Consider the following 24,104-nt stretch of genomic DNA (forward strand, 5'->3'; position numbering starts at 1 on the left):
TCTTAGATGGTGCAACATTGACGACTCAGCATAAAAATAGTCTGGCCATTAGCGCTGACGGAAAAATTAACCATTAAATGAAAAATAGCAATGGAAATGAAACAAAAAGACCCATTTCCAGTGGATTGGTGTCCTTTTATTGTGCGCAGTGCAAAAGAGGAGAATGTGGGACCTTCTCCACATTATATATATATAAAATATTGGTTGCTATGACTGTATGCCACACAAATGGACTATGGCAATTTAAGAGATGCGAGCTTCGGCGTAGTCTGACCTCACATCTTCAGAAAGGGTGGGAGGGTGGTGTAGTGCTGTTTTGTAATGTAAAATAATAATAATAATTATTATTAAAAACTTACAATCACAAAAATAAGGTGGGTCCTAAAATATACATCTCAAGTGCCAAAAGGAGTTAGGGTTTTCTTAGGTGAAAATTTGCAAAGGCTCATTATAATTCCCAAGTGTGCATCTTTTGCGTTAGTGGCTAGTGGGAAGCATAATGCTGGTGCTCAACAAAAGAGATTTAAAGACTGTCTCAAGGCAAATCTAAAATGTAGTATAAACACCGACAGCTGGGAAACACTGGCCTGCGAGCGCTCCAGTTGGAGAACAGCCTTTGCCAAAGGTGCAATGGGTTTTGAAGACGCTCAAACCAAAGGATGAAAAGGAGAAACGTGCTAAGAGGAAGGCACGCTTGGCAAATCCACACCGTGATCAACTCCCACCTGGAAACCAATGTCCCCACTGTGGAAGGACATGTGGATACAAAATTGGCCTCTGCAGTCACTTACGGACTCACTTTTAAAACCCTGCTTTGGCAGACCATCTTACTCAGCTACGAGCGATCGCCAAAGAAGAAGAAGTGGTTCTGAGTGTTCCAGTAAAACACAAGCGTGGATCCCCCATGAGTCCAGAATATACATGCCCTCTCACCGCCTCACTGACTGGCAGGGCCACCCACAGCGTTTGATGGATCTTCCAAATGACCTGTTCATTGAGTATTCATTCTGACTTATTTGTGGGGAGGCTAGAGGAGACATTACGTCAGCCCAGGCTCTCCAGAGCATTTCCCCTCCACTTCCCTTTTTCACAAAAAGAATGTGAAAAGGATGATGGTGCAGCCCAAATTTGCGGGTGTGTGACTGAATCACAGGGGACAATTCCCAGCCCTACCTGCAGACACCGAGGATTGAACCTTCTCCATGCAAAGCTCAACCACTGAACTACAGGTCTCCTCCTATGAAATAGAAGCCTATCTTGGTGCTCAGTGCAACATGTATTAACTAATTAACAACTTTTGGGAAACTTGAGGCTTCCTGAGCTATTTCATCAACACGGCAACTTGGAGAATTCGAGTTGTTGTTGTTCTTGCTGCTGCTAATAATTTGATTTATTGACCTGCTCTTCACCCCAAGGTCCCAAGGCAGACCCCGACAATTTAAAATGAGACATTAAAAACAGTTTAAAACAAATGGCTATCTCAGGAATACAGTTGGTCCCAAGAATGTACATCTCAGTTGTCAAAGATCAGGGTAAGGAGATGTATATTCATATTCCATGAAAACTTAACAACACAGCTCTGTGGGAGGAGTCCCACAGCTTAGGGGCTGCTACAGAAAATGCTTCTCTCCAGGGCTGCCACCATCCCTCTGCTGATTTTTATATCTGCGGAAGTCTGTAGGGGCCGATATTTGGGGCCTAAGTCTTTTAGCACATACAGTATTGCAAAAGCTGCTTTATACTAGGTTTCTCTGTGACTTGTCTCATTACTGAATGAATTCTTTTGAAGTTCGTAAATGATTGCAAACCACTTTGAAAGAAGCTCTTGTGTTTGGAAAGCACGATAGGATGCAGTTTGGATTGGGGGAGGGGGAACATAACCTAAAATCATATCCCAGAGTCTGGGGAAGAGACACGGCTCTCTTTGCAAGCGGGGTTCAAAGCCCAGCGTCTACAGGTAGGGCTGTGAGAGACCCCCGTCTGAAACCCAATCAACAATATTGGGCTTGATGGACCGAAGTTCTGACAATGGCATAAGGTAGCTTCCTATGTTCCTATTTAAATCAGCCCTTAATTCAGAGCAGTAAGGGCTGAAATCTTGCTTTATCTCAGTGTAGCTGCTTTTCATGCAGGAGGTCCTAGGTTGAATCTTCAGCAGCTCCAAGTAGGGCTGGAAAAGTCCACTTGTCTAAAACCCCCAAGAGCCACTGCCATTCAGTACTGAACTGGACCGTAGACATCACTGAACTAAGATGGACTTCAGTATATGCACAGCAGCTTCCTATATCGTGCAAAAAATATGTGGCGAGGCGGAGAGAAAAATATTGCCACCAGCGCAACAATTTTTTTTTTTAAAAAAAAAGATCTTTCTGTTAATTGTGCAGAAGAGATGATTCACTTACCCAGAAGCAGGAGGAGGAAGTGAAGAGTGGTCATGGCTGAGATGCTCCTGGGTGGACAGTGCAAAAGCTTCTGAGATAAAACTCACGAGTAGCAGCTGCTTGTGGCCTGAAAGAGGGGAGGCCTTTTCCAGAACTGCTGCCTCTGTCACTGATGAGACACAACTCGAGACAAGCCCGTTGTGGGTTTCCTCACATGAGTTTCAAGATGTGGTTGAGCCTCTGAGGCTTCAGGCGAAGCCGAGGCGCCGTTTGCATCATAGGCTATCTTCAGGGACCACCTTTCCTCCACCTGCTCTCTTTCAAGCCCACTCAAAGGGGTTTCAGTTTTGCACCTGTGTGGGGGCCGCACGTCTTTTGTCTTCCGGCATTTTGACAAGCAACATCTTCTGGGCTACATTTGCTGCTTCATTCAGAGAGGGGAAAGGTGGTTGTAGATAGAACAGGCCCCAGACTCTGGCTCACCTGCCATAGTTTTCTTTGGGTGCTCTGACAATTTCCAGGCCAAAAACAGCACCACCCGAAGGACAGATTTTATCTAGGGGCTGCCACACTTGCTCGCACCCCACCCAGAGCAAGCCCCCCCCCATCTTTGGTTCACCGGATGTTGCTGGGCTACAACTCATCCCTGACTACAGACCAAGTTGGCTGATGGAAGCTTTGCATGCAGACGGTCCCAGGTTCAAATCCCGGTTATCTTTGCTTACAAGGATCTTGAGGAGCGAGTTCCGGGAATGACCTTTCTCTTTCTAGGATCCTGGAAAGCCACTGCCAGTCAGTGCGGGCAACACTGGGCTACTAGGCAGACCAATATTAATTTGGGCACATTTTTTAAATAGATAAGAAGCTGCTTTCCCTCTGCCAGCATATGAGAACCCACAACAGGGTCACATCTCATGAAGCCAAATGCTGAAAGATTCAGGAGAGACCAAAGGAGGAATTTCTTAATGTAGCACATTCTTAAACGATGGCATTTGCTACAGCATTATTTTTATTTATTACATTTCTATCACACTTATCCTCCACAGAGCTCACGGTAGAAGACACATGTATCCTCCCTCCCTCTCTGCTTCATCTTCACAGCAACCCTGTGGGGTAGGCTAGGCTGGGAAGGTAGCAACTGGCTCAAGGGCACCCAAATGTCTTACACCATCAGCCACCAACTCAGGTGGTTTAAAAGGAGCTTAGACCTGGGGTCTCCAGTGTGGGGCCCATGGGTACCACAGCACCCTCAAGTAGGGGTTTCTCTCTCCCTCCCGCCCTCTCTCTCTCTGCAGTAGGGACCAATAAGCTCACCTTGATGCTGAAAATGCAACAACAACAATAAAAATCTTTATTACGGTCCAGAGACCCAACAAATCGTTACAAAGCAACGCACAATTCAGACAGCCTACCTCTAGTTCAAACAAGCAGAAAATGCAAATTCATTAACAGATCATTCTTTTTAAATGTTTTATTATGTCTTTTATTTTTTTTATAAATGTTGGAAGCCGCCCAGAGAGTTTAACTGTTGTGTTGCTGCTCCAACTATAGGTGGCTCTCTGTCTGAAAAAACTAAGGCACTCAGCCAAGCTGCCCTTTCAGGATATCTTTAGCAAGAAAGTTGTTGGAGGGGATGGGAGAGGGTTCACCCCATCACTGCTGGTTGGTTTAAGCTGCAAATGGAGTACCAGCTTGGCTTCCAAACTTCTAATGCTCTGTAGACATATGGGCAAGGTGTAATTTCCAAAGGTAGGGAGTTCTGCAGGTTAGTTCTGCAGAGACTGCCTTTATTCACATCCTGAGGAATTTCGGCTGAAGGGTTGGAAGGATGCTGAAGAAAGCCTCCTGGTTCATCTTAATGAAGTGAGCAGGTCTTATGTGGGTTCCCCTGGCAACAAACCACCTTGGGGCAAAGCCCTGCAAGACCCTGCCAATTTTGGCAGCAGCCAAAAGAGAGGGGGTGATGGACAAAATTAATCCTTTATTCCACCCAGCCCTGCCCCTGATGGAAATGCAAGTAACCCCTTCCCTGGTCATCACATCCACTATTTTATGCACTCAGTCTTCACAATTGGTTGGAGGGGAGAGGGGGCAGCCCTTCACCTAGGTGTGCTTTTTAGCCAAATAAAGTCAGCAGCATCGTGGGAAGAGTTCAGATTTTATTGCAGGCTGCAGTAAGCATATATGACCCAGAGGAGTTCTCCAAATTCTGGACCTAGAATGCAGAATTCAAACACTTTTATTACACTCTCTAGCTCGTGAACAATCCCTTTCAGCAATATGATTGGATAACAGAATGCATGAACAGCCCATGGACCCTAAAACTAATCTCATTGGTCAGAGCAGCCTGCTCCTAATTACTACAGCAACAGGTAGTTTTGAGCAAAGTCTATAAATTCATTACTTTTTCTGTTTCATGCAAAATGTTGCTATTCTGCAACCTGCTACATGAAGTTGTCTGAATTAGTGAGCATTACTGACATCCACCTGGGTCCCAGGGAATCACACCCAGGTATCACTGCAGCCAGGCGCTTCTGATGGTCTTAGGCTGAAACTCTTTGATAGGAAACTCTTTGAACTAACCTTCCTCTAAAGCAAGACTGTTAACACCCAGCCTACATTTATTCAAAAACCAGAAGCATTTTTACTGGGCACTGTAGGGGAGGACATTAACAGACCGGATTGTAAATTGTTTTTATATGCAATAACGGCAGCAAGAATATTACTGGCACAGAAATGGAAACAAGAAGAATTATGCAGAATTAGACAAATTAACAGGAAGGACTCAAAACCTGCAGGACCAGAGATTCTTAGAAGACTGGAGTAAATATTTGAACTATTTAAAAAGCAATTGTAATAAACAGATTACACTAGTAGGATTGCAAGAAGTTCTGTAAGGAGGATTATGTGAAATATTGCAAGGAAGATTATGAAGGGAATTATTAGTTAAAGATAATTAAAAGTAATAGAGAAATTAAGAAATGCAGAATAAGTGAAAAAGAACGGACAATCTTCAGAGGTTGTTGATGGAAGTCTAAAATATAGTATAAGATAAGAATTTATGTTAAATGATTGTTGGAAATGAGATGTTAAAAAACTAATAAAAATGTATAAATAAATAAAAAAAACACCCAGCCTGTAAAAGGCATGCTGCGTGGTCCTTAACAGTGATTTGTTTTGTTGTTGCCGTGGTCAGATTGCTCTCAAGCCATTGAAGGAGCATAGCTGGAGGTGGGTGTTCACGTGGTCTGAGCAATCCATCATGCACTCCTGGTGTGTGTCTCTCTCTCTCTCTCAGTGGCTTCCGTCTTGCAGCGGCATCTGTTCCTCCGCCACCTCCGGCGTCGTGAATCGTGCCCTCACCCCCTGAGACACTCGGTTCAGCAGGCGCTTCCCTGGAATGGGACAGAATGGGGAAGCATCTATCAAGGCTGTGAAGCAAGAACAGGCAAGTCTTCCAGGAGGTCAGCGGTTGTGCCCAGGCAAATAAGTTAGGAGGAGCTGAGCTGTAGCCGGGCCTTTGTATGCAGAAGGTCCCAGGTTTGATCCCTGGTAGCTCCTGATATTTTTCTGTCACTTCCTGTCCAGTGATGCTTGCGGTGCATATTTTTGTCTGGAATGATATAAAGCTCCCCCCAAATCCATTCCCCCTTCATTATTGTATGGTATTCTTCCTCTTCTTATAATGATGATGTTTTGTTTTTCAATTAAACAAAATGAACCAAAGATAATGTATTAAGTAGTGGGTTGACATAGCAGCCGGCACAGCGATTTCTTCAAGTAGCTCTTTATTAAGACAAGCTGAAATAGAACTGACTGCGAACAGCTCAGCCGGCCTGTATTTATAGGCAGCCGGCTGTCAACATTGTAACCACAACAGCTCAGAGTTCCCGCCTAAACTAACTGCCGCGGACCTGAGTGAAAACTATCTACAGACCTGAGTGAAAACTATATACAGTATCCCCCTGTTGGCCCAGGGTGAAACTACACTACATAACATAATGTCAGGGAACTGACATCGGAGCTAGAGGCGGAGGGAAGGCTCTCAAATGATGCTGGAGAAGGGCCCAGCAGGGAGAGAGGCAGCTCCGCAGATGGGGAAGCAAATCAGCGCAACACCAGGGATATAGAGGGGCTGATGGGGGAATCGGCGAGAGGGCTCCAGGACTCTTCACCGGACACCAGCGGGGAGAGCACGGGTCCTCCGCTACCCACGCCCTCCCTGCGCAGAAGACTTCCGCGCAGAGAGAGTAGGAGGAGACTGGGTGTCAAACAACTTTTATGTTGGAAAAGAAAACGCCCACTGACGGATTCTGCTAGCGACTGAGGCAGCCACGAAGTGAAGGGCTGCCCAGACTGAAAGGTTTAGCAAGGCAACAAAGCCTGGAGAGGCGGCAACTTACGCACGAGCAACCCATACACATTACAGATAAAGAGCATAAAGAAATACTATTACAGCAGGTTGAAAGCAGCATGAGGTTGGATATAATCACTGAACTTCTTGTTCCAAAACAATTCAAAAAAAATCTTTCCCCCCAAAAAAAACAAAGTTAGGCTGGTTTATATAATAAGTTAGCTTAATCATAGTTACCATGGACTAAATTTTCATAACATTCAGATATAGTGGGATATATGCCTCACCCTTTAGCTATTCTAATCTTAGCAGCAGTTATAAGGTTGAACACTATTTCATGATCATTTTCCAAAATAACATCTTTTAGATAACCAAGCAGATATATTTTAGGATCCAAGGGTATATGGTATCCTAACCTATCAGAGATATTAGCCTGAACAGATTTTCAGAACATTTCTATTTGAGAACAATCCAAGAAGATTTGTCTGTAATCTGCTTTGTTTAATCTGCATCTCCAACATTAAAAAAATGTGTGTTTTTTTAAAAAAAAACCAATTGTGGTTCCTCCATAAAGAACTGAGAAAGACTCTTTCCTAAAAACCTGTAGCGCTTCTGAAAATCTCAGAAGTATAGAGAGAGCAGCTGTGACATCATGAATATTATCTTTAAAAATAAATAAAATTAAAATACTCTTTTGCTAAGAGAAGTCACTCATCTGCAGAGATGGGCAGGCATGAGACTTTCTCCTGCGACTGTTTTCCTGATTCTGATAAAGCAACATCACCTGCTGGCCAGCCAAAAAAGAGAGAGCCGCAAGCAGGCTGTGGTGCTGTCCAAAGGTCTCAAGTGCCACATAGACTTACCTGATAGTGCATTAATGACTGTGAAGGCAAGTAGGTAAGGAAGGCTTTTGAGTAAGAGGAAGGGGTTCCCTGTGGCCCTCCAGTTGTGGCTGGATTTCAACTCCCATCATCCCTGAGCGTTGGGCCATGCTGCCTGCTGAGGGTTGTAACTGCACATCTGGAAGGCTGCAGGTTCCCCTAGACTTGTTTAGGATAGGTTTGGTGAACTTGTAGCCCTCCAGATGTTGTTGGACTACAAATCCCATCATCCCCAAACACCAGGTGTACTGGATGGGGGTGATGGGAGGGTCACAGGTTCCCCACATCTGGAGTAGGGTGTTGCTCTTCACTTGCCTTTTGACACTGTCTCGTCGTGGTCTGAGTCTGCAGGCTCCTCCTTGAGGGCTCCCACCTCTTTCTTCCAGTTAGCCCAATCTAGCTCTTCTACTCTGCAAAACATACAAATAAATGGTGAACCACCTGAATCCCGTCGCTCACTTGGGGGAAAGACACAGTCAGTATATATTTGCTTATCTGTGTAGCCCTTGTTGCTCTGTCGACCTGCGACAGCGCAAGGCACGGTCAAACTCACCGGAAAAAATATCTCTTATCTTTCTCGTCTTTGGAGCCGATAGACAGCTGGCAACCAGATCGCTTGGGTTTCTGCCAATGCCAAACCCAGCTTTTCTCCAACTCCATAATAGCAGTTGCTCGCTGTGGGTACAATTCAGGAGGAATAGTCACATTTTCAGATGTAGGGGTGATTTGAATAGGAGCAGAGGAAGCTGTCTTATATGAAGTCAGACCACTCCTCCACCTAGCTTCATATAGTTGACCTGACTGGAAGTGGCTCTTGGGGGTTTCAGGTGAGGGACATTCTCAGCCCTTTCCTGAAAACTGGAGGGATTGAACCTGGGACCTTCTGCATGCAAAGCAGGTGCTCCGAAATGCGTTCCCGCTTGTAGACTTGCCATAGGCACCCAGGGGGCCACTTTGGAACAGGGTGCTGAACCACATGGGCTTGTTCCATTAGGGTTCTCCTTATGTGTGAATCCTTTGTCAGGGTTAAGTGAATAGGCAGCTGTCAGAGTGGGATCGAGAGTTGGGGAGTGAGGAGGCAGGAATTTGCGTACTTATTTATTTACAGGATCTGTATGCCGCAACGTATAGCTTTATGTTCCCTGGCCAGTGAACAATGGCAACTGTGCTTGTCAAGACCAGTGAATAAAGCCAAGAGTCTATGACAAAGAGACATGTTGCAGAACACTCAGAAACAGCCAGTTTGGAGGGGCCTTTAGTGTACTGGTTCATCTGGCCCCGTTCCATCAGGGCTCTCCTTATGTGTGAATCCTTTGTCAGGGCTGAGCTAACAGGCAGCTGTCGCAGTGGGATCAAGGGTTGGAGAGTGAGGAGCCAGTGTACTTATTTATTTTCAGCTGTTGTATGCTGCACCCAGTAGCTTCATTTCCCCAAAGCAATGAGCAAGGCCCATTATGCTTGTCAAAACCAAGGACAAAGCTAACAGTCAATGATAGAGACATGCTGAAGAATGTACACAGAAACAGCCAGTTTGGAGGGGTCCTTGGTGTAATGGCCTTGGTTCAAATTAAGCCCCACCCAGAAATGGTTTTGGACTTGCCTGCAGCTTCCAGATCTTTTGACCATCTTCAGAGACCTCGGTGACCGTCTCACTCATCAGGGCAATCAGCATGTTCAGAAGGAGGATGTAAGTCATGATGACATAGAAGAGCAGGAGGAACATCACAAAGTACCTGAACCTCATGTTCTGTTGGAACTCCAACTCCCCCATCCCAATGGTGAACTTGAACAGCTCCAGGGACGTCTGTAGCAGCCCAACATACTTGACTTGGTCTTTGCCATCACTGTTGACGAGGGAAGACCCATTCTGGACTGGCTGGGGAGCCTCCCCAGTAAGTATGACAAGGGCTGAAATGGGAAATGAGAATATTTAAATCAGGGGGTCCTTGAAGAATCTCCTTGTAAACCTCTCTATTTGCATGAGAACCCTGTCCCGAAAGATGTCACAACTCAGGACCTACTAGTTATGGGCTGTGCCATCCACAACTCATCTTGGGTTGCCCGTTGGTTTCCAGGTCCAATTTGAGGCGCTCACACGAGTGTTTCAAGTGATAAATGACACAGGGTTTTTTTTTGTACTTCCCTACAGACCCTCCTGTGCATTAAAATCAGCAGAGGGGGCTCCTTGGAAGTTCTGTGACCCTCTGAAGTTTGGGGGTCGGTGACCCGAGAAAGGACATTCTCTGTGGTAACCCCTAAGTTGTGGAAGTCTCTCCCCATAGATGTGCATCGGGCACTTCCATTACAGTGGTATCTCGGGTTAAGAACTTCATTCGTTCTGGAGGTCCGTTCTTAACCTGAAACTGTTCTTAACCTGAAGCACCACTTTAGCTAATGGGGCGTCCCGCTGCCGCTGTGCGATTTCTGTACTCATCCTGAAGTAAAGTTCTTAACTCGAGGTACTATTTCTGGGTTAGCGGAGTCTGTAACCTGAAGTGTCTGTAACCTGAAGTGTCTGTAACCCGAGGTACCACTGTATATAGTTTCTGCGATATGCTGAAGACACACCTCTTAACCCTGGCCTTTGCAGGGGAGAGTGGGATGCACGAATATCATTGAATCCCCTTACTCTGCCTAATAGCAGGGCCAGCCCTGCAACTGAGATCAGGCGGCATGATTACTAGGCATGATTATTACTATGTGTCATTTTTCCTTGTCTTCATATATTGGATGCAAAAAAACAGTCAACGGTGCTGCTAAAGGAGGAAGTGGATAGGATTCTGGTTTCTGCTGCCAGTTCTGGCCCTTCCCTGTTAGGACAGGTAGAGACTCACCTGTTGAAAAGCTGAAGAGGAAGATCACATAGACCATGAGGAAATGCATGAGGTTCCGCAGGATAGCCTGGAATGCAGAGCAGGATAGAAGTGAATTGGGGAACCCCAGCATGATGGAGGACTGGGCAGAGACTCGGGTTCAGATTTTTGCCCAAGTGACCTTGGGCCAATCACATTGCCTTGCAGTTTAACAGTAGTGCAGTTGCGAATTCAGAAATGCAGGGTCCCTTCATGGTATCCACAGACACGTGCCCTCACAGCCACACACCCTTCTAATGTTATACAACTCTAAGTTTGTACAATAATATTAGAAATATACAACAATAATTAGGGATGCGTTGCAATAAGCAGTACTGATCTCCATGTGTTGCCGTTCAGTTAAATCGACTTTTCTGCGCAAATCACATGGGAAAATTGTTTGAGTGCTCCAATATCTTCCTTCTCAGTAAATTAATTTGTGTTTAACTTGAGAGAGCCAGTATGGTCTAGTGGTTAAGAGCGGTAGTCTCGTTATCTGGGGAACCGGGTTCGCGTCTCCGCTCCTCCACATGCAGCTGCTGGGTGACCTTGGGCCAGTCACACTTCTCTGAAGTCTCTCAGCCCCACTCACCTCACAGAGGGTTTGTTGTGGGGGAGGAAGGGAAAGGAGAATGTTAGCCGCTTTGAGACTCCTTAAAGGGAGTGAAAGGCGGGATATCAAATCCAAACTCTTCTTCTTCTTGAAGTGTGGGATTAATCAGCTTCATATAACCAACAAGCTTAACCTCACACAGCAAGCCTATGAGAGGCGTCGTGGCCCAGGATCGCAGGTGTCAATGACTTTTTACTATTTATGCAGCAGGGTCTCTCCTTCCAGCATCCTGGAGTCACCCAATCAGCTAAAAGGGAATCCTCACACCCTTTTTGGAGCCAATCGGCATAAGCAGAAGTGAGTCAGCCACGGAGGATGGGCACCTAGGGTCACTCTGAAGAAGGTACTCAGGAAGAACACTGAGGAAGTTCTGTATGCTGTATGCTGAGCACTTAAGAACACTGAAAACACCAGGTGCTTAAGTTCCAAGAGAAAGGTGTGCCAGGTCTGTTATATACAGTGTGCAGGTTTTAATATTTTGGTATTTGGCTAAAAGGGAAAATAAAGAGGCAATTCCCTGAATGCCTAGATCCAGGTTTTGGAGCACTCTTTGGTGAGAGGGCGCCAGCAGAGATTTAAGATCACAGAACATGCAGCAAAGCATGGGAATACAGGCTGTTAGACCTTTAGAATATGCAGTTATACCAACCTTGTGTATCATGACAACGTAGATCCCGGTCTGCTGAAAGCCTCGCATGTAATACAGCAGGTTTGTCCAGCCGAGCAGGAGGGAGAAGACCATCCAAGACAGGTAATCTTCCAGGCCTGCAAGGTACATCACTGCCGAAACCAGCAGGGTCACTGACTGCAACAGCCTGTGATAAAATGAGGGGGGGGGGGAGATGGTTCCGCTTAGAGAAGGCGCCTTTCAGGCATAGAGGAGTCTGCTTGGCCTGCCTAGCACACAAAAGCTAAGCCACATGCCACAGCTAAGCATGAATGAGCTACAGGGTGGGTATTCAGTGAAGAAAAGGCAGCCTCTTCACTCCTCCCTTGGTCCTGCTGCCGCCACAGTACCCAGAGCTAAGCCATGGTTTGGCTATCGCATTACATTCAAAGCGGGGCTTCTGATTTGTCCTAGGGGATAAACCATGACCGGTGAAACAGGAACAAACCATAACTACAGTGGTACCTTGGGTTAAGTACTTAATTCGTTCTTAACCTGAAACTGTTCTTAACCTGAAGCACCACTTTAGCTAATGGGGCCTCCTGCTGCCGCTGTGCCGCCAGAGCACGATTTCTGTTCTCATCCTGAAACAAAGTTCTTAACCTGAAGCACTATTCCTGGGTTAGCAGAGTCTGTAACCTGAAGCGTATGTAACCTGAAGCATCTGTAACCTGAGGTACCACTGTACTGTATAAGTGTCCCAATGAGAGACCTTGGCTCCAGTAATTCCACACAAAAAATTATTTCATAAAAGTTTTGTGCTGCTTGAATGTATGATGATGATAATAATAATAATAATAATAATAATAATAATAATAATAATAATAATAATTTATAAATTTTTATTTATATCCCGCCCTCCCCAGTGGAAGCCAGGCTCAAAGCTCTTTACAAAAAGCATGAAACAATAAAACTATCAGTAAAAACAGTTTTAAAACAACTATTAATTTTTTTAAAAAAACCTCTTCCCTACCGCCGCCCCCCCAACATACAGAAAAATCTCGATGTAGCCATCCTGAAGTAGAGTTGTCAGTGACCGGCGTCTTCTCCACAGGTAAAAAGCCTAATAAGCAAATGGACAGGAACACTCTTGTCAGTACAGCAGAAATAAAGGTAAAGGTAAAGGTACCCCTGCCCGTACGGGCCAGTCTTGACAGACTCTAGGGTTGTGCGCCCATCTCACTTAAGAGGCCGGGAGCCAGCGCTGTCCGCAGACACTTCCGGGTCACGTGGCCAGCGTGACAAGCTGCATCTGGCGAGCCAGCGCAGCACACGGAACGCCGTTTACCTTCCCGCTGGTAAGCGGTCCCTATTTATCTACTTTCACCCGGGGGTGCTTTCGAACTGCTAGGTTGGCAGGTGCTGGGACTGAACGACGGGAGCGCACCCCGCCGCGGGGATTCGAACCGCTGACCATGCGATCAGCAAGTCCTAGGCGCTGAGGTTTTACCCACAGCGCCACCCGCGTCCCACAGCAGAAATAGTGCAGTGGCAAATTCAGAAGCGCAAGATCCCTTCATGATAAGTCCAAACTAAGTCTGCACAACCTTCTAAAATTATACAATATTAATTAGCAATGCATTGCACTGATCATTGCAGACACCCATGTGTTGCCTTCCCGCCAGATATATACATGGGCAAATCATCTGGAGTGCTTCAGATCTTCTATCTCAGTGGTTTAATTTGTGTTCTCCTTGCAGTTGTGCATGACAGAACTTACACAATGGTCTCTTGAAACTTTAGCAGCTTATGATGTCAGTGTTCCTAAATGCTGCATGCAGAAGAAGTCTTCCTCAGTGTTCTTCCCCCGTGCCTCTAATTCTCTGTGAAATATTCATTTTTGCTTTATCGTATCCTTGGGTTAGGATATCTCTTGGGTTAGTTAGGATATCACCTATTTTTTTCAAGGCTTCACATCATGGTGGGTTGGCAGAAAAAAAATAGTGAGTCTGATGTAGGCTTGTACGTCCAAACTAACCATAGTTAGGAAAAACAAATCATGGTTATGTGCAAACCAGGGTAGTGTGTGGAACCTTAAGTACTAGGTGCTTTGTTAATTCTTTTAAAAGGAAAGATTTGATGCTCTATAATTCTGCAGCCAGTCCTATTTTCTTCTGGATTTCTGTAGCCAACCTAAGATATCAAACACATCCCAAACAGCAGCAGGAAGAGCTATAAGAGTATGTCATACCTGATCAACGAGGAGATACACGCCTCCAGTTAAGACAATGATCTGGCCAATGAGCCTCAATACGTCTCCAGCAGTGAGTGTCACTGGAAAAGGAGGCTGGAAAGATTAAAGGAAAAAAGATAGGTTGGGAGAGAGAACTTACGTAATTCATTAAGATAAAAGCAGAGACAATCAACTGTTTGTCAGGGTTTGCAAAAAGATGCACAGAAGTCTGAAGAGGGTGTTGCCAGTGCCAATCAACTGGTTGATGGTACCCTCTTTTTGACCTAGGCACAAATTTAACTCCCTAACAACTATGGATGTATGGATCTGTCAGTACTGGCTTCTCTCCTTTTCTCCAATCTTCATTTTGGTCCTCTGCAGCAGTTTACAATAAAATGAAATAAAAACCATGAAAATGGATTCTCATTTTTAAAACATTCTCAGGAAAAACTATGCACACATTGCTCTAAGTACATGCATTTCTTTCTCTTTTTTGTACATGCTACTTGGATTGAGAATTGCATTGTAAAATGTGAAAGGATGGTCGTGTTTCAGTCTATGGATTGTTCCAAAAAGTGGAAATTAGGTAGGTTTGCCTTTAAATGCAAATTTGGCACACTGAATTTAAATGCAAATTTGGCACACCAACCATCCCTAACATCTTCTTCTTTCTTTGGCGATCCCTCGTAGCCGAGTAAGATTGTCTTCCATAAACACGGTTTTAACAATGAGTTGGTAAGTGACTATAGAGGCCAATTCTGGATCCACACGTCCTTCCACAGTGGGGACATTGGTTTCCAGACGGGAAAATCACGGTGTGGATTTCCCTAACATAATGTACTTTTGTATGTCATCTTCCCCTGATATATCCATAATAATGCACACTTGTTCATCTTTTGTACATGTTGCTTGGCTGCAGAACCGCAGTGAAAGATGCGGAGAAGTGTGGATTTCAAAGGATGACTGCATTTCAGTTCAGAAAGTGGAAATTAAGTAGGTTTGCCTTTCAGCGCAAACTAAATTAAATCTCTCTGCCACCCTTGCCCTACATCATGTATGGGCAGGTGGGTGAGGCTTGGCCCAAAAGGGCCTTGTAGAACAAACAGGGAGCTTCCACACTTTTGCCCTAGAGAGCCACCCTCCTCCTCTCTCTGCCTCCCTCTCTGTATCCCCCAAGCCCCAAAGCTGCTGTTACCTTCCCCTCCAGAGGCCGGTGATAAGCAACAGCTGAGAACACGGACATGAACAGCACATAGGAGAAAAAACTGATGTAAAATCTCATGGCAGCAAAGGAGTCCCATTTGCTTTGAAGAAGCTTGTTTATAGGTTCCAGGACCACCATCTCGTACCGCTTCTGTATGTAGGAGAAAGAAAGAAAGAAAGAAAGAAAGAAAGAAAGAAAGAAAGAAAGAAAGAAAGAAAGAAAATAATTCATTGATTCAGCCCCCACCATCCCTCGTTATTAGCCATGCTGAGGCTGCTGGCAGTTGGCACCCAAAACCATCTGGAGGGCCATAGGGTACCCTAGCCCTGCTCCAAGTTGCACAAAACCACAGCTTCTTCAGCCTGCAAACAGGTTGGCTGAATAAACTGTGGTTTTGCGCAACGAAGAGGCCTATACTGGTGTGTGTTTCTTTACTTAAAGGTATTCAACTGTTTATTCATCTAAAATGTTCTAAGCCATGTACAACAGTGCAAATCAGCATAAGAATGTCGTAACAGTGCCATCAAAACAGAGAGAAACAGGGTACCCCTGCCCTGCTCCAAGTTGCACGAAACCACAGCTTATTCAGCCTATGGCCTTTACTGGTGTGTATATGTTTGTTGCATGATATTAAACTGCTCAATTGTTTCAAATTTTCTAAGACATGTACAATAGAACAAATCAGTATTAAAATGCCAAAACAAATGTCATAAAAACAGAGATAAAGTACAGCAATCCAAGATTTTATATTACAGCTTTTTATCGATCAAGGTCACCTATTTTGTTTTCCCAAAATAAGTATCCACAAAGGAATCAAATCTAGACTCTCCAAGGCAATAGTAGCCCTCCTGGATTAGGCCAATGGCCCATCTAGTGTCACACAGTGGCCAACCAGTGTCTTTGGGAAGACCACAATAAATATATTCTCATGGAGACTTCTTCAAAGAAGAAAACAAGTATCTAATCACCAGTGCAAACTTCTTTTAAGGGGGTGTTGCTCAGTACTGGAAATAAAACAAAGATGGCACCAAGAAAATCTCCTGAAGAGAGAAGCCTAGCTGCAGAGAGAACTGAAGGATCTCCCCCAGTGATTATTTTAAAGCAGACAAGTCGCCTTCATTGATCATCTCACCGGAGTATCGCTGCTGTAGGCAAGAATGTCCAACACAGAGTTCTCATCATAGCTGTCAATGGAGGTCAGGTCGTAGAGAGAGATGTGGACAGGCCCGTAGGTCCATTCAGTGAACTTCCACGAAAGGTGACGGTACTGCGGGTCTTTGATTTCGCGGTGAATAATGTTTTTGAAGATCTAGGAAGGACAGAAAAGGGGGAGGGATTTTCTTTGGGTTTTTTCCTTCCAACATTTATGCTTATTTCTACTTAAACATCATATGAGGCCCTTCTTTGTGTGCTCCTTCTACAAGAGGTCTGCAGGGTGGCAAGATGAGAACTGGCCTTTTCAGTGTTTTTGATGTTTCTAAATGCTTAGCTCTGGAATGTACAGACCAACAACACCTCAGTGTTCTGCTGGCATGTCTTCTCCAGAGTGACCTTAGGAGCCCATCCTGTGTGGCTGACTCTGATTGGCTCCAATCAGCACAAAGGGTGGGAAGATTTCTTCTCAGTGGCTAAAAAGCTCCCCTTTTGGACACTGGAGAAAGGGACCCTGCTGCAGAAATAGTAACAGGACTTCAATCTCCCATAACCCTGAACCACTACACCTGTGCCAGAAACAGCTGTAGCTTGGAGGGTGTGAAGTCTAAAAATAGTCCCAAGGGCTGGATAGAGAAGCCTGGAGGGTTGAAACTGGCTCTCGGGCCTGAGTCTCGCCATCCCTAGGACATGATATCTGAGCTTGTGCACTGTAATGGCGGACTTGTGAAATCATGTATGCCCGGTACAAATCTTCTTAAGTTGTCTTCTTCAAGTTGTCCTCTCAGTCTCAGCCTCCTACCTAGAGGTTGACAATACTGACCTAACTTGTGTGGCCTGAATCTCTGCTAGCATGACATGAAGATGCCACCTTCCAGATATTGTTGGACTTCCATCTCCAAGTAGCCGATGAGAATGAGCAGTGAGAGCAGCCAGGAGAATGATGGGAACTGGGATCCAACAACATCTTGGAAGGTCACAGGTTCCTCAGCTCAGAAATGCAGCTGATGATAAGCTCCCAACTGACTTACCTCAATCTTTCCAGTCTTGACGGCCAGGGTCAAAGGGTTCAAGCCTTCCCTGTTGGTTAATTCCTCCAGTTTCTGACTCAGGTTGAGCGTAGCACTGTGCATCAGGATCTTGTTGTACATCCCAATCACCAGCTCCCTGTTCTTCTCATCCGCATCATCGGCCGCCATCACCAAGGCATGGAGGACTGTGTTGCCGAGCGAATCCCGCTCTGCCAGGTTGGCCTTCTGATGAGGGTTATCCAGGAGATACCTGATCACTTCTGGTTGGTTGGTGCAAGCAGCTAAGGAGAGGGGAAGCTCACCTGGAGGAGGAAGGAGATAAACGGAAGCAAAGCTGGGAGAGGAATGGCTGCTTTTGGCACAAGTTACAAAAACGAGCACCCACTTCAATAATCTGTGACAGCGGACTTTAGGCACCTACCAAAGTAGAAGCATGCCCCTTTCTCCTGCTGGTGGAAGAACTTTCCACAGGCCTTGGCATGGACGTCAGCGCCGTTCTCCACCAGGAGCTTGATCAGATCTAGATTCCTCTCCTCAATGGCAATGTGGAGTGCTGTGTGGCCTAGCAGAACAAAAATGGCATGAAAGAAAATCATTAAAGAAGTCAAACGTAGAAAACAAGCATGTTCTCCTACGCCTGAGTGGAGGAGTTCTTTTTTTAATGCTGTCTCCCCACCCCAAGGTTCTCACCTTTATAGAAGCTATCCTTACAAGCTACGTTGATCAGAGGCCTTGGGTTCTTGGTCTCCTGATCTATCTTCAGCAGCAAAGGGATGGTGGGGTTTGCCCCATCTTTTAAATTCAGCAAGGCCTTCATTAAGCAGGTCTTGCCCGTTTCTCCATCTGGAAGAGAAGGGAGTTCCATCCTTTGTTTGGATAAGTGCATTTCTTTTTTCTAACAAGGACAGCGTATAGGGCCATTCAAGTCTATCAAATGCTTTAAGAATATCCAAGGAAAGAAACTTAGCAGGGAGTTTTGCTGTAAAGCTTTAGATGGACTACCAGGTGAATTTTAGAAAGCCTTCACAAAAGAGCTCATCTCCAAATTAAGGATTGTTTTCAAAAGTTGTCTAGAGGAGAAGAGGATCTCTCAGTCTTGAAAACAATATTGAGTTGCAGCTATTTTGAAACCTAACAAAGACCCAGCAGATCTAAGATTCTTTGGACCAATAGTACTTGCTATTAAAATATTTATCTGCTGTCTTCGCTCAGAGATTAAAGATTTTAATCACAAGATATGTCCATAAAGATCAAGAAAGTCTCATGCCAAGAGGCCAAATAAGCCACCCCACCCACATTTCAAACATTAAGGAAAGAGCAAATTTGGATTTGTGAATTAAGTTGGTTCACTTTGTTAACTGCACTGAACTTATCTGCAATTCCTAGCCTTGCTCCTCACCTGCTCTCAGATCCTTTTCACTGGAAATTCATAGGAATTTAACCTAGGGTCTTCTGCACACAAAACAGGTAACATAATATACTACAGCGTTTCTCAGCCTGTTCAACTGGGTCATGAAATCTGTGTAGATGGGTCACATAATGATTGAACCCAACACATCCTGCAGTCAGATGATGTACATTCATTCCCATGAACAACACTAATTTGTAAGTACCAAATATTTTTCAACAAATTTCACATTAATTGGGATGTTAAGTTTTTTTAAAAAATTGTATGTCTGAAGCAACAGTTGTAAAACAGGGAAACTTGCAGTTACAAAATAAATGGCCACAAAATATGTAAGGTCCAAAATCAGGTGACGATTTTGAATCAATATGGTAGAATATGCATTTCAAAACTGTGCTGATTTTAACCAACTTTTGCATGTTGGCCCCTGAGACCAAGCAGCAGGTTTTTGTCTAAGTCTGGATACAACTGGGATCTGTTTTGAATCAAGATGATGGATTGAACCTTTCAAAACTGAACTGTGTATTTGGACACCTCTTAAGGTATTGTAATCATATATTGCATGATGATTTGGGAGATCTGGAAACAGGTTTTTGCCTGCTCAACTGAATCAATATGGCAGACTGAGCCTTTCAAAAACTGCCCTGTTTTCAACCACAAGTTCTTTTAATTCCTTAGAATTTCCAAACAATGCCAGGTGTGAAGCAGCTAGTTAGTGAAAAACCACACAACTTACCCTCAGAAATAATGCTATTAGTAAATCACTTTTTCACTCTTTTCTCTTCCGAACTCCACTGTCAGTCCTCTTGTACTCTGATGGCCCTCCTCTATCTTGCAAATACTTCTGTGAAGCCTGAAATTCCTGCCTATTCTCACATCAATGTGAAGTACTACTAATACTACTACTACTACTAATAGCCCCAGCTCTCAGGCTCATGCCCACCTGTGTACTCAGAGTTGGTAAGATATTTGCCACTTCTTCGCAAATAGTCCCCCAGTCCTTCCAGCTCCTCAGGGTTCCCCCTCACGATAGCACCAAAGAGGCGATCCTTGTTAAAAGTATTCTCTTTACTGTGGAAGAAAAGCAGAATGAACAAATCCGCAGCATACATTTGAAGCAGCATCATACCAGTTTAAACAGTCGTGGCTTCTCCCAAAGAATCCTGGGAACTGTTTGTTAAGAGTGTGTAGAGTTAGTAGGAGACTCCAGTTTGCCTTGCAGAGTTACAATTTCCAGAGTTCTCATGGACGAGAGGAACTGACTGCTAAAGCTCTCTGGGAATTGTAGCACTATTAGAGGTCTCCTAACTCTCAGAACCTTTGGCAAACTATAGTTCCTGGGATTTTTTTATTCAGGGAATCGATGGATGTTAAGTTGGTATCATAGCATTTTATATTGTAGATGTGACTGGCTGGCAACATTAAGCCTGCCATATGAGAATCCCTTGTAGGTTTGACCTCACCCTCAAAGGCATACTTTTCCATTGTCTCCTGAGACAGATGGATGCCAACCAGCTAGTCTAGGAAGGACTACACCTCAGTGGTAGAGATCCTTGCAAGCAGAAGGTCCCAAGTTCAATCCATGGAAGCTTCTACAGGAAGAGCTGGAGATTTAGGCTTTCAGCACCTTTCCCCCTCTGCAGAGGTGGGAGATCTATTAGTATGGCCCGCCCTTGGAGACTGATTGATCCAGAGCGTTTCCAGATGGCTCTGGGGGATTTACCTTTCAGAACTCTTTGAGAGTGTCAACAAATGTGAATAGCAGCCAACATGGCCATGATGGAAGTTGTTGTCCACCAACTTCCAGAGGGCCACAGATGATCCCCACCCCTGTAGTGGATGGGTTGACTCCTGAAGGAAACTCCTTACCTCAGAGGAGGAATCTTAAGCCTAATCTTTGGATTAGGTGGATGTTCCATCTCATAGGAGGTTTCTATGGGCCGCGGCTCTCCTTTCCCCCCAACTGCGTTCTTCTCCCTTGCCTCCACATTGTCCAAGGTGCCATCATCTATCTCCAGTATTGGTAAGGTATGCATCACGCTATTGAAAGTGCTGGCAAGAGAATAGATCACCACAAGAAGAGTTATTTAATCTACAGGATATATATAACATAGTAAAATATCAAACATTAAAAACTTCCTGATACATGGCTGCCTACAGATGTCTTCTAAAAGTTATGTAGTTATTTATCTCCTTGACATCTGAAGGGAGGGTGTTCCACAGGGCGGGTGCCACTACTGAGAAGGCCCTCTGCCTGGTTTCCTGTAACTTCACTTCTCGTAGTGAGGGAACCAGCAGAAGACCCTCAGAGGACTATCTCAGTGTCCAGGCTGAGTGATGAGGGTGGAGACCCTCCTTCAGGTATACTGGGCTGAGGCCCAAATCAAAGCGCAAGATAATAATTGAAACATAAGCCAGCTTCGTCGCTTTATTTTATGAGACGTGTATTAGGAGAGTCTGAACACCATCCAAAATGCAAATACGGAGTGGGTACACAAGAAGCAATGAGTCACTTCCTCAAATATACAGCATATGAACGAAGCAAATGAAGCAAATATGAACCCTTATTCCATGCCTCTTTCACTCTTATTGTTGATGAAGGTAAATTTCATTATCCTTCCTCCTGAAGCCAAACTTTATTGATTTCTATAGCAAGGTTTAGACAAATACATGGAAGATAAGGTTACTAGTGTGAAAGGCCTCTCTGAATACCAGTTGCCAGGAACTGGTTCCTGTCACACTCGGGTCTTGATTTGAGGCTTCCCATTGGGGGCCTCTGTATAGTTAAAGCTATGGTTTTCCCAGTAGTGATGTATGGAAGTGAGAGCTGGACCATCAAGAAGGCTGATCACTGAAGAATGGATGCTTTTGAATTCTGGTGCTGGAGGAGACTCTTGAGAGTCCCATGGACTGCAAGAAGATCAAACCTCTCCATTCTTAAGGAAATCAGCCCAGAGTGCTCACTGGAAGGACAGATCCTGAAGCTGAGGCTCCAAGACTTTGGCCACCTCATGAGAAGAGAAGACTCCCTGGAAAAGACCCTGATGTTGGGAAAGATGGAGGGCACAAGGAGAAGGGGACGACAGAGGACGAGATGGTTGGACAGTGTTCTCGAAGCTACCAGCATGAGTTTGACCAAACTGCAGGAGGCAGCGGAAGACAGGAGTGCCTGGCGTGCTCTGGTCCAGGGGGCCACGAAGAGACAAACACGACTAAACGACTAAACAACAACAACAATTGGGGGCCTCTGGTTGTCCCCTGTGAGAATGGACATCCCCAGGATGCTGGACTAGATGAGCCACTGGCCGTCAGGCGCTTCTGATGTTCTTAACTTCTTTCAAGTCCTCCAGGGCTCAACCATGGAACCTGAGAGGCCCCAAAGAGCACTGTCCCTAACTGTGTCTATTCTCATTCTTATTGCACCGTACCTGGAGCTTTAGAAAGAACAGGGACTGGATGGCAGGCAGAAATCCAACACATTCCACACACGCATGCATGCCTGCCTGCACGCACAGACACCATTGCAACACCTCTAGGCCAATTTTATATCTGAAACTCACTTCAAGTTTTTAGTGAATAAAAACTTTATTTTAAAAAAAACCAAACAGCAAGAAGGCAATCAAGATCAAGGGTCTAGAAACCAAGCTATGTGAAGAATGATTGAAGGAGCTGGGTATGTTTAGCCTGGAAAAGAGGAGACTGAATGGAGATAGGATAGCCATATTCAAATATCTCAAGGGTTGATACATGGAAGATGGGGCAAGCTTGTTTCCTGCTGCTCCAGAGAGTAGGACTCGAACAAATGGATTCAAGTTACAAGAAAGAGATTCCAACTAGACCTAGGGAAGAACTATCAGATAGTAAGAGCTGTTTGGCACTGGAACAGACTCCCACGAGAGGCGGTGGACTCTCCTTCCTTGCAGGTTTTTAAGCAGAGATTGGGTGACCCTCAGTCATGGGTGCTTTAGTTGAGATTCCTGCATTGCAGGGGGTTGAAATAGATGACCCTTGGGATCCCTTCCAACTCTACAATCCTATGTTTCTATGATTCTGAAAAATATCTGTTGGTTCACCCCCTCTGATTTAAAAGATCATTCCCTAATCACAGACATATGGGGCTGGGTTTGTGGCTTTGATGACTCCAGAGCAAAGGGAAAGCATTCTGCACAGGCTCTGAAACTCTTCTCCCTGACTGACAAGCAAAAAATAGTTTTTCACTATTTCACAGTACTATTTTCCTCCCCCCCATAAGGTTGTTTAATTTTCCAATTTCCCTTAAAAGCAAGCTGAGGTATGGTTATGCCCTAATACCTTTGGGCCTCTGAAAGTTCTCTTTTGTCCCTAACCTTACCAGAAGGGAGATGGGTTGTAGTTCTTACAGCAGGAGCAATTGTACTTATGAAGCAAGAAGCATATTAATTAGATGGGACGGTTTTATAAGCAGGTTTTCCGCAGATAAAACACAGGCCCATGAGGGCTAGAACCAATTAAGCACAATAATGGTTAACCTGAACAGTTTTCCAAACATAATAGCTGCTATTCCTGAGAGGATAATAATAACCAGCGTGGAAATTCAATTAGAGCAATAACAGTGTAGCCCCACTCATGAACCAGATACTGGGCATAAGCCATCTTTGCACCATGATACTGGCAGTAGGAACAGCCATGGTTGATGGAAAATATGTTATATTTAATGGGTCCTCTGCCAACGGACTGAAGCTCCAAATGGGGAGGTCGTTCTGTTTCCTTTTCCTGATGTTGTATCTGAGTTCATTTCTTGGGCCACGTACGAGGCTTCACTCACCCTTCCAGGCTCCCCAAGCCACACCTCAAGGAAGCAAAATAGAAATTTCCAAAGGTATCTTACTTTTCTGAAGGCGCCTTAAGATTTAGGATTTTGTGCTGGACAGCACGCAGAGACCAGCAGAGTCCAAGGTAGTTACGGATCCCACAATATGACCTTTTGAAACATACGCCTGCGACATCCTTCTGTTTTCCGAGATGCGTAACAGGAGAGTCACATTACCCACCTGCTCCATAGGTGCTCTGAACATTTGTCCAAAATGCAAATATTTGTCCAGTAGTTGACACACAACAAACAACGAGTTACTTCCTCAAATATACAGAATATGAACCATGGGCGTAGCCAGGATTTATGTTGGGAGGGGCAGGATTTTTTTGGAGGGGCGCAACCAAGCTATATGTGATGTGACTAGTCAGTTAAGTATTTTTATTTATTACTTCATGGGGGGGGGGAAGCTACCCCCTGCCCTCCCTTGGCTACGCCCGTGATATGAACCAAGCAGCTGCCACCCTTACCCTTATCCCAGTCTACCTGCAAGATTGCCTTACTCCATATAGTCCATCATGACTGCTTCGATCTGTAGAACT

At 44.9% G+C, this 24,104-nt stretch overlaps 1 protein-coding gene across 1 annotated transcript; it reads right to left on the reverse strand.

Annotated features, from left to right (window-relative positions):
- Positions 1 to 4,520: 4,520 nt before the first annotated feature.
- LOC308574402 (transient receptor potential cation channel subfamily V member 2-like) lies at positions 4,521 to 24,038 on the reverse strand. Its single transcript, XM_081172243.1, has 16 exons — positions 23,581 to 24,038; positions 20,583 to 20,765; positions 19,657 to 19,784; positions 17,999 to 18,151; positions 17,730 to 17,870; positions 17,309 to 17,610; positions 16,258 to 16,434; positions 15,117 to 15,275; positions 13,940 to 14,035; positions 12,741 to 12,811; positions 11,731 to 11,896; positions 10,451 to 10,517; positions 9,213 to 9,524; positions 8,170 to 8,287; positions 7,932 to 8,026; positions 4,521 to 5,776 (listed from the first exon to the last, which is right to left on the reverse strand). Exons 2-16 carry the CDS (start codon positions 20,747 to 20,749, stop codon positions 5,676 to 5,678), a joined length of 2,253 nt encoding a protein of 750 aa, XP_081028369.1. The 5' UTR covers positions 20,750 to 20,765; positions 23,581 to 24,038; the 3' UTR covers positions 4,521 to 5,675.
- Positions 24,039 to 24,104: the final 66 nt, after the last annotated feature.

This window comes from Podarcis bocagei, assembly GCF_964188305.1.
Source record: "Podarcis bocagei genome assembly, chromosome: 15".
NCBI classification, from domain to species: Eukaryota; Metazoa; Chordata; class Lepidosauria; order Squamata; family Lacertidae; genus Podarcis; species Podarcis bocagei.